The sequence below is a fragment of the Phallusia mammillata genome, chromosome 4 (genome assembly GCF_965637545.1).
Source record: "Phallusia mammillata chromosome 4, kaPhaMamm4.hap1.1, whole genome shotgun sequence".
Taxonomy (NCBI): Eukaryota; Metazoa; Chordata; class Ascidiacea; order Phlebobranchia; family Ascidiidae; genus Phallusia; species Phallusia mammillata.
In genome coordinates, this window is record NC_137255.1 from 28,123,823 (window position 1) to 28,135,322 (window position 11,500).

At 35.9% G+C, this 11,500-nt stretch overlaps 1 protein-coding gene across 7 annotated transcripts; it reads right to left on the reverse strand.

Moving 5' to 3' along the window:
* Positions 1–2,650: 2,650 nt before the first annotated feature.
* LOC145224482 (glutathione gamma-glutamylcysteinyltransferase-like) lies at positions 2,651–11,491 on the reverse strand. 7 transcript variants are annotated; one of them, XM_080090992.1, is made up of 10 exons: positions 11,066–11,491; positions 10,676–10,835; positions 10,100–10,219; positions 8,890–9,019; positions 8,067–8,247; positions 7,545–7,660; positions 6,256–6,372; positions 5,797–5,987; positions 5,024–5,252; positions 2,651–3,713 (listed from the first exon to the last, which is right to left on the reverse strand). In XM_080090992.1, the coding sequence occupies exons 2-10, from the start codon at positions 10,760–10,762 to the stop codon at positions 3,388–3,390; spliced, it is 1,497 nt and encodes a 498-aa protein (XP_079947118.1). In that variant the 5' UTR covers positions 10,763–10,835; positions 11,066–11,491; the 3' UTR covers positions 2,651–3,387. The 7 variants fall into 7 exon arrangements, with proteins under 7 accessions (XP_079947118.1, XP_079947119.1, XP_079947117.1 ...); XM_080090993.1 differs by having other exon boundaries at positions 7,545–7,648; positions 10,676–11,491; XM_080090991.1 differs by having other exon boundaries at positions 10,676–11,491.
* Between the last annotated feature and the right edge of the window lie 9 nt (positions 11,492–11,500).

The window sequence follows — 11,500 nt, forward strand, 5'->3', positions numbered from 1 at the left end:
TTAAAGTCCACAACCGAGATATATTTGTTTACAACTCGTTGATTTATTTGTGGCGGGATTATCATAGAAATCATAAAAAATAGTTTTTTTTAACCTTTTTCAAACTACGGAACATTTTGTGCATTGACATAAAGCAAACGCATGTGTCTAAACCAGTGGTTCCCAACCTTACGTGGACCATGGCCCCCTACACGTAACTTTTTGACCTTGTGGCCCCCTTCCAGTAACCCTGTAAGTCCTGTGGCCCCCTTAAAAAATTGAAATGGCAATCCGTGTTTGAATTCGGTACTAATTTCGGCTTTAAACAGGTCGAATAGAGTAAAAAAGAATCTGTAATCGTGAAAAACCTTAATATAGGCAGATAGTGTGTGAAATAGTCGATTAAATTAGGAATAAAGTTATTTACAACACACACTTAGTTATGGGCATTAAAAAAAGAAAACGGCTTTTTGTGGGTGTTTCTGGTGAATATACTCCTGTGGCCCCCCAGAACACTGCTCGTGGCCAGTGGTCAGTACAAAAAAAGCATATCCAAGTTATTGGTAAGTTGTTGTCATCTGTTATCTCCTTAAAATAAAAAAAATGTATTGAAAATATATATTTGAAGCCAACATGCTTCTTGTGGATGCTTTTTTATTCTTATTTAGCAATGGACTGGTCCACGATATTTATTTATTTGGACTGGTGGTCCATTGCCTGAAACGAGTTGGGAACCATTGACCTAAGAACAAGCTCACTTTCCTTGCTTATTAACCCAACCATGTGAATATCTAAGAGCGATCCAAAGGACGGAATATCGCACATATTTCAGTAAAAAAACGAAGATGATGCGCTCCGAAAAATCAAGACTTGTGCTTGCCGATTCGATTTGGATTGATGTTATTTTCTTGTTGTGTGTGTTTATTGTTGAACAGAATAATTGCAAATGTAGACAACAATAACCTGAAAGTCTGAGGTGTTTTTAGTTTTAGTTTCTTCAGCGTTTTGTCGTTGTGTTAATTTAAAGTTAAATGAAATCTAAACGATGGTCCACAAATGGCACGCCACGAGAATGTTTGTTTGTTTGTTTCATTTTTATCCTCGGTAGGCGGGCAACGCCTGAATGCGTTATGCTCACAATGAGTCCGCCGTCGATCTGCCTGTTTTTATTGCAAGTCCGTTGATCATTTTTATTTGATTTTTTCATTTTAGGCAGTTGGTGACTTCAATTTAGTTCAACCCATCGGTAACCACTGGGTTGGAGCAATGCCGCTTAAGTTTCTTGCTCAGGGAAACACAAGCGATCGAACTAGGATTAGAACCCATGACCTTTATATTAGTATTCCTTTGGTTGCCGTGATGAGTTTTTTGGTGGACACTGTCAAGCAACCATCTGAGAGCATGTGTTTTCATGCTGTGCACATTCACTGAACTGCATGTCTTACCACTATAGTACATTTGTCAAATCAAAATCACTATTACTGTGCTGCCACATTGGTTTTGCTTTTTGCACACATTTTTTTGTCGCACTAGTTATCTTACTTGCGTTGTGAGGTGAATAATGATTCACCAGCGGCTATTACTATTTTTACTGGTCATGCTTTTTCTCATGACCAAGCACAATATTATTACACTGCTGTGGAAAACGTTCACTTAAAACCACTGTTCTTTTGTGTGATTTGTTGTGTATGCACCTACTAAAAAAGTCCCTGTGTTGTATAAAAAAACTAACGCTCCGCTCGGAGCTTTTATTTTTCAGTTACAACATCCGCAGTTCGCGACCGATCAACTATACAAAGTGTCACGGAATGGCAACAGCTGAGCTGATGATGTTCCCCCTACCCTTGTATCACACGAATTTATGGACTCATTGATCTGTTTTTTTTAAAATTAATTGTTTTTCTAATGCCGTTTTTTTCCTCTTTTGTTTTTCTTTTTTATGTTGTACAACTTTCATGTTCAATCGTCACTATGTTTGTGCTGCACCCTTCCTTTCCCTAACACGGGTGGTTAGCTTTTAGGTCACAACCTGCCAGTTCCACCAACGTCGTCCCCCCAGTCTTGATGTCCCAATGCGCCAACCTCACCCTCTAATGTGAGTCCCTGCCACATAACGCTTTTAGTAACGGTGTAGCTGCAGCGCGTTTATCATCCTTCCACCAATTGTGCCCTTACCTTTGTCGCGCTTTATAACGTCCCAACGTTGCGCAGCTATTTCCGGCTTGGTGAATATTTTAGCGCAATTGTGCTGCTACGATTTGTATCACCAGCGAAATAAACTCAACTCAACCTTGTGATCACAAGTCGGTTGCGCTAACCACTCGACCAACTTGGCGACAATGCTTACTTAGTTTTGCGAAAAATGTTTTTACGTAATTTCTTTCCAATGAAACCCTCTTTTTCTTATTCGGGCCGCGAGATGTTGAAATGTTTGGTGCGAGTCGCGCTCGAAAAAATGTGGACTTATGATCTACACCAGTTTTCTTAAAAGCCTACCCCTATATCACCGAACAATAATCGATCTTTCACTGATAATTAAAACAAAGTCAATAATGTATCAGTAATTTCAAATCTTGGATCAGCGCTCGTTTTTATTCCTATCAGCCTATTTTTGGTCTGTTGTTGTCACCCTTATCACAGGATGGCTAGCACTAATATACACAATGTTCACTTTCTGCATTGCATGTCAAATTACTTTTTTCGATACAAAAGCTTTTAAAGTGCATCAACACAACCAATACATTTTTTTACACGTTAGGTTAAGTAAGAAGGATGGTGAAAACTTACGTATTTTGCTGGTCCGCTTAATCGCATATAAAGCTTGACCAATTGGTTATGCGAATAACTGAATTCATAAGTACTGTACGACAAATTAAATCAAAACGAAATTGCAGTGTGGTGGTATACTTTAACCTATTAGGGTGTAAAGGAAAAAATCCAATTATATTGGCAAAACAAAACAATAAATGTACATAAAACCCAGAGCTTAACTCTTTTGTGAATACTGAAGACAAGACTATTCTATTACTTATAGTTATTAATCAGTGGTATTCTAAGGACCTGGCCCAGAAGAGGAGCTGCAGTCAATACCCTGTACTACAACTCATGAGTCCTAACAGCCCATGAATATTCTCTCAACAAGCAAAGGTTAAAATTGAATAGGCAATTGTAAAAAAAAATTTTGCATTGCATTTTGGTCATCTATTGTTAACCTAAAATGTTTTTTTGCCAAGCATTGCATTTTGGTCATCTATTGTTAACCTAAAATGGTGGCCCATATAGGTTTTGATAGCACAAACAAAGTGATCCATACAGACATGACTAGCATTGGAAAGAGGGTGGCGAATTCAAAAGCCAGAGATAAGAACACCAGCAGCAACATTTACACAAAGAGGGTGCAAATGTGACTTATATGTATTTCACACCACAACAACTTGGACCCTTCTCAGTGCTCAATACACTGACCACCTGTTTCTGCAACTGCTCCACTTCATTAAATAGAAGCATTTGTCCATTGTTATCCTGATTCCCAGTGTTAAGCTCCTTGGCTAAGTTTAAAACAACTTCATAATATGTTCCCTTGTAATTTGCCTTGTCTGTTTCAACAGGTTTGTGATCCAAACATTGTGTTTTGGTCTCATTTGCAAATACAGGCAAGACCAGAAGGAAAATAGTCATAAAATGGGGAAGGCAGAGAACACAAGGGTTTTCCTTACTACAGCAGTCCTTCGGGCCTGATGAAGACAAAACAAGAATTTCATGAACAAACTGACTTCTTACTAAAAACAAAATTAGCAAAAAAAAAATGTTTCTTATATTTACTAAAACAATCACCAAGCCAAGATAGCTGCACACTGTTCAACTGTTATGGAGCACAACACAGTTATAGGTGCAAATGGTGGATTATGGAATTTTATCAGTTATATAAAGGGTAATACCAGACTAATCACCTACTTTAAACAATCATACAAAATAGCATTATATGTAAACCAACTTTTTAGACATGCAAAATAATACAAATATATACGAAGACATTTTTGTAATATTGCGACAGAATTAAAACCACTGTAAACTAGAAGGGTGGTTTAGCACATTTTGCCGTTGCACATACACTATAACCTACTTTTATAACCTTAGTTGTTTATGCAGGCAGAAACTCATGGGTCCCCACACATGCAAAGTTAAAAATAATGCATTTCAATAGATAACCATTATATCCATTTTAGGGGGCTAGTGGGGTAACTAATAGGGTTCAACAAACAAACTAAAAAATACAAAACGTCAATGACTCCATCAATAGTTCTGCACAATTTCAGCCCAATCCACCAATGTTTAAAACTTCGAACACCAGGTGTTTTAAGCAACAACCGTTGCTGTTTCTGACATCATAGAGCTGTTAACAACCCGCTAACCGCCATGGCGCAAAAACGTCCACCAAGCGACCCATAAAGTCACAAACGAGTAACATACAACTGGTTGCCCTTGTAAGACCATTGCGACACAGAAATCTTTCATTTGTGGTGTCCAGTAACATACAAATACGTTTTACACTTTGGGGGCTTGTGGGGTAAATGTTAGAGCTACAGGGTTAAACACAACAATTGACACCTATAAATGGCATACTATACAAGAAATCCAAATTTTAGCCAATTCTGACACTGTTTAAAAACTCACCCATTTTAGGGGGCTAGCGGGATAAATACTGGGATTATCAGGACAAACAAAGTGGGATGCAAATTTACATAACTCTATCTACCATCTGTGTAAGTTTCAGCCACATCCATCAAACATTTGATGGAAAAATGAGTCGGACAAACTTTGAGAAAAAATGCCCATTTTAGGGGGCTAGTGGGGTAAATACTGGGGTTGTCAACAAAAACAAAGTGGGATGCACATCTACATAACTCTATCTACCACCTGTGTGAATTTCATCCAAATCCATCGAGCATTTGATAAAAAAAACGAGGCGGACAAACTTTGGGAAGAAAAAAAAAAAGAAAAAAAAAAGAAAAAAAGGGAAGGGGACCCATAATAATACACTTACTGTCTTCGATTGTAAACAGTGTCTGACAACATGTCACTTTGTCAAGAGTTGATCTTATTAGTTTGTAGAGTTTCAATGATTCCACTTCTTTGACCAGTGTGAAGACAGCCTCCTGATGTTCGGGGGACAGCTCACCCATTTTAACACCGGTAAGGCTGTTAAAGAATAAACCCTTGCCTCTGTCCGAATAGTGCGCCATCGAAATATCAAAGATTTCTTTGCAAATTCTCTGCAGAAAAAAATACTTCATGAAAACTTTTGTCAAAAACCTTTTGTTGAAAAGCAAAATGACGTTTTTATGTTTTCAAACATTGTGTAATTTAATTGTATAACTTTACAAGAACAAGTTTGTAAGACATTGTGTAATTTAATTGTATAACTTTACAAGAACAAGTTTGTAAGACATTGTTTAAGGCTGCCTTATAAGCAGAGGAATTGGACAGAAACATACCAATAACAATGAAACTATAGAATAGCCTTAGATATGGACAGAAATCATTTAGAATAGTAATTCTTAATTTTTGATTGTTGTTTCTTCCGGGAGAAACCAGACAAATTTTATTTACTCCCTTTTTCACAAATTCGCATCAGAAATTAATTACATCTCATATAGTGATATAATTCTGCAAAAGCGGTAAAAGTTTTCACCCCTTTTGCCTAAAACACATAAACAACTACAGCAAAAAGAAGTAAAGCTGAAATGTGCTGTACGTTACTGAAAAGGGGCTCATACTAAATTAAGAGGCCCAAAACGAGAAAAAAACATGATAAACCTTAATAATAGGTTCATCCTCATCTGGATTCTCAACCTTTGAGTGGAGAAAATCAATAATGTTGTTGAAAAGAATAACAGAGTGATCCCTTGTTGGACTTGTGGCATTGAATGTTTTTGATATTTTAAACAGCAAAGTTGGCTGTCGGTTGCACTTTCGCAGAGTCATATACCCTCGGTATTTTCCAGTTGCTGCATGATATAGCAAAAAAATAAAATATAAATGTTGGAATTCAATGCAAATGGTTTACCAAAATAACAGTTTTCTCTTAAGTCAGTAATGTTCTGTTTAGGTGCACAATTTTATGCTATTAACCAGATTAACTTGTATTGTTGAAACCTTGAATCAAGTTATTCAATTAAAAACTGTTTTCCATTGAAGTTATTTTTTACGTATTCAATTAATTATTATTGTCAAAGTTAAATATGATTCCAAACACTGCAGAAATAAATAGTTTACCTTTGTCTAATGTGCACATTGATCTCCAAAACAAAGGCAATGGGACCCAAAAAGGCGGATACTTAAACCTCGCTGGCTCAAGAATCAAAACGCAATCCTCTGTTGGACAGTACCCACCTGGACAAAAAAGCTTATACATGTACAGATGTTTTGTTGTTGCCAAAGCCACACTAAAACAACATTCGCCATCTTTTATAACCTTAGTTGTTTGTGCAAGCAGAAACTCATGGGTCCCCACACATGCAAAGTTAAAAACAATGCAATTCAAGAGATAACCATCAGTAATTTTGGTGTTAGAAGGTAAAACACTGTAATCAGTTCTTGGCTTGAATAATAATACTATGTAGAATACAAACTATATAAATTTAGATTAAAAGTACAAACTATGCAGATATCAAAATAAAGTAAACACAACAATCGACACCTCCAAATAGCAAATTCTATAAGCTGTCAAAATTTCATTAAACTCAGACACTGTTTAAAAAAAACTTACCCATTTTAGGGGGCTGGTTGGGTAAATGTTAAAGCTACAGCCCTAAAAATGACATAATCTACTAACTATCCTAACTTCAACCAATTTGAACATTGCCTACAACTTTACCCATTTTAGGGGTTAATGGGGATATGTTGGGCTTATAGGGTAAAACACAACAATTGACACCTATAACTGGCACGTTCTACAAGCTACACAAATTTCAACCAATTCCAACACTGTTTAAAAACTCACCATTTTTAGGGGGGCAGTGGGGTTAATCATGAGAATGCAGGGTGAAACACAACAATCAACACCTAAATATGGCAAAATGAACAAATTGTCAAAGTTTCATCCAATTCAGGCATTGTTTAAAAATTCACGCATTTTAGGGGCTGATGGGGTAAATATCATGAAAGGGGACCTATAATTAGTGACATGATTTATTGTTTAGAAATTTCAGCAACTGCTCATGCCTACACCAGTGATATGACACTACATTAGTCACATGCCATTATGTACACTTTCACGAAAAACAATAATTAAAAAACTGGTAACATAATTATCATGGTACATAGATGCTTAAAATGCTAACCCATTTTACAAATACATATGAAATTGAAATAGTTAAGGCATATCCATGTAATTCATAAAATTAAACTTCATAAAAAAAACTGTATTAGTTATTTGAAAAACGTTTTGAAACCTTTGGTGTAGAGCACCTGGTTCTGTGAGGTAGTAGACATTTGCAATACTCTCTGCTGCACTTCCCACACAGATTCAAACCTAAGATTTTATAATCTCATCTTATCCTTACCAATTGGTGCAAAATGGCCAGTCCCAGTCTGTTTTAAAATTTGGCGACCGAATGATGCAATTATTGCCATTTCTTGGGTTTGACAAGCTTCCTTTACAAGATTTCTGAGAAAACGTCTGCAGTTTATTTTATTATACCTTGACAAGAATGTATATTAAACTATAGAGCAAAGGTGGGCAACCTTTATTTACATGTGGGCCAAAGTAGTAGTGATATTGCAGAGGTGAGTAACATAGTAGAGGCAAAAGCTGATCAATAAATAAACTACTTTTTAATATGATCAATGGCCAGATATAAAAGGTAGTTAGATATTTGTCATGGGCCAGTCTAAAGCTGCAAGTGTGGGTTGCCCACCCTTGATGTAGAAAGTACTATAATGCTAGATTCTAATTTCCTTAAACTGAACAAAGCTGATTTTGACATGTTAAGAGAAAAACATTGCTACCCTTATATTTTTTGGCATTTAAGTATCTCGGTTTATTACTGCACCTGAAATGTTTTTAAAAAGAAATATTGTCCTACCGAAATGCATCAATGTCATGTTCTTCAGTGGTGTGAAAATGTTGTGACTCCAGTTGGTTGCATCTGGCAATACATGATAACTGTTCCAATGTAACACCATCAGTTTTTATCTGTTCAAGTGGGAGACAGCATTCAAGCATATCCTCATGGTACCATCTCCACACACCTTTCCACACTATGCCTGGAAAGTTTTTAGTTTAGTATTTGCAGGTAACCACCCAGTCTATTGTATATCTTAAACCTAGCATTAGAAAAATACTACTACAGTCAGTAAACATTTTTTACTTAATTACACAAAACACTTGGCATGGAGCATAGTTTTGCCAAAAACATAATAGCCTTTAATTTTGTGAGTAGTAAAGTAACTTTACCACTAACAATAAAAATTTAGCTGTTATAATTTTAATGCAAATGTTTGTGACAACTTTAGTTCAACATTCAAAGCATTGCAAACCATATCTATTTATTTGTATGTCATTGCTTATAATCAGTGGTGTGATTCAGCCAGTTTGCACTGGTTCTATCAAAATGTCTCACAAAATTTTATGAGATCAGTGAACCGGTTAGCATTACTGGTTAATGTCAATGGACTTTATGTAACCTGCTGAAAAATATGAATTTTGTAATAGATCCGGCTGACAAAAAATTTGAATCCCACCATTGCTTATAATGTTTTTAAACTGACTTTTGTGGAGCTTAAATGTCATTTCAAAACTTGTGGACTGAACCTGTATTTTGATACAAATTTGGTTTTCTTTGGTAACATTTTAACTTACCATACAACAACTAACTAACCAGAATAAAACAATGTAGTGATCATAACCTGGATCAACAGCCAAAGCATTCAGCACCATCACGAGAGAAGACAAACCACAGTAAGCAGGTTCATCTTGAGTTCGTAGCTGAGGTCCAAGATTAAAATAGGATTCCATGTAACCCGCATTCAGTGCATCCTAATTAAGTCAAATTGTTAAAAATTTTCACTGTGTTATATCAGTTCCAAGTTGTAAACGAAATACAATAGTGTGACATACAACCCATACTTAAAAATAAGTATTTTTAATCAAACAACTGTTACATACGCCATCGAAAATTTGTAACTGCTTTCCATGAGCCGATTAATGCGAGGCAAAACGTCATATGTACCAATTTTTTGTTAGTAATGTTGTAGTTTTGACATTATAAAAATAATTTTATACATTTAGTGTAATTTTTGCACTTGCAGTACACCTTAATTCTGTGGAAACTTGTTTAAGTGTGTCGTTTTTTTATAGATGAAACAATTGAAAGAGACAACATTTTGTTTACAAAAAATTACTGGCATTCTATATTAACATCAGCAGAGCAAGTGATATGCAACCCAGTGTTTTAAGTAAAAAACATTTTGTCAGAATAATCTATTTGTGTGGAAAAATACGAAATAAATAAAATTCCAAAAGTTGTTCGTATCACCAGCAATGTTGTTGCGTACCACTACCACCAGTTGGGAACCACTGGCCTAGTCTATTTGAATTTATGCACAATATTTCGGCCTAAATCACAAATTGGAAAAAAATGTGTCAACCAACAAAAACTTTGGCGCAGCACTAAATATTGTACACATTGTATTATTTACTGACTTACCTGCAACTTATTAACAATAAAAAAATATTGAAAATTTTGGGCATGATTACTTAAACAAACAACTCGAATATATAAGCTATTGATGCCAGGCGTAATATCGAGTTTGTAGAGCTTTTCTGGCAAAAGAGCTCTACAAACTTGAAACAAATCAAGTGTTGCAAATACTGCTATTTTAAAGTTGGTTTAAAAAGAATGTGTTTTTCCCAGTTTATACAACTTAAAATAGAGGCATAGCCTATGAGTATGAATGCTGTTCTTTTTTCGGTAAAAATACACACTACATATTTTTATAAGAGGCTGCAATGCAAATTACAAACCCCTGACCTGACCTGAGCGGAAATATTGCAAAACAAAACTATTTCTAGAAGTATTACCAGTAAGGTTTGACAAATAAAACGATAAATACTTACACGAAAGAGCTGTTTGCCCCTTTCTGACGAAAAACTGGTGCAAACGTCAGGTAAAACTCTTCGGTAGAAGTTATTCCTTAACGACATGACCTTGTTTTGATTTTTGTGGGACAATCGTTTCTGTGGTACAATCAAAAATACGTCATGCTGCTGGTGATTTCCCGACTGGCGAGTTTCAACAATTTACACGGCAGGTAGATTTTTTAAATCTGCAGGTAGCCAAATGTTGGCCAAAACAAATTATTTAAAAAAAATTATTTACGGACGATTTTTTCAAAACAAATTGTCTCGATCTGTGCGATAACCTCTGGTACAAAACACCGGTATGTGCAAAAACTTACATATACATAGCAGAGGGTTTGATAGGTGGTCACCACTTACCACTCGAAAGTTGTATGGGACACCAAAATACCAACATATTACAGGCACACAAAGCAACTTATTTGCCATATCATTGTGAATGTTGCAATATTTTCACTTAAAATACAAAACGGTACAAAACACAGTCATGATTTCTAAACTATGTATAAAAGTATTTCCAGAGAAGACTTGACAAATGAAATGATAAATACTTACACGAAAGAGTTGTTTGCCATTTTCGGACGAAAAACTGGTGCAAACGTCAGGTAAAACTCTTCTGTAGACGTTATTCCTTAACGGCATGACCCTGTTTTAATTTCTTTTGGTGCAATAAAAAAATACGTCATGCTGTTGGTAATTTCTCCATTGGCGAGTTCTAGAAAATTTACAATCCGCAGGTGGCTAAATGGCAAATGTTGACTATAAACAAATTATTATACCGAGGAATTTTTTACATTTTTTTGCAAAAAATGTCGACATCTGTTCAATAACACTTCTGATACAAAAACACAGGTCTGTAACGATTGCTACATAATTTGTGCAAACTTTGCAATAGTTAGGAAAACTATGCACGGACTTGAAAAGTAGTTTAATCATAAACATTACTGCCAAGGTAGTGGTGTATATAGAATACATCGTGTAGACGTTTCGACAATCTCTGTTGTCATCATCAGTACATGTTTTCAATCAAGCTGTAGAACACGGTATATAAAGCACTAAGGAAAAAAAAGGAAAAGCCAGATGTGTGAAGTGACGTCACAGACGATAACAGGGAACGACGTTTAGAACGGTGGCGTAGACGAAAAGATAAGAACCGGAGATATGGGTCAGGTGTTGAACAGACGCAAGGGCATGGAAACTGTGTCGATGTTGAGCTCGGGTTCATGCCTTTGAATAAAAAGCGATTCGAGAAACAACAGTCTCACGCGGTCTTGGTTTGCGTCCAAAATCTCCGGCTCGGCAAAATTAACTTTATGTGTCGGATTCGATAAAATGTGCCGGCACACTTCTGATTTTTGGTCCATGCGATGTTCTTTAATT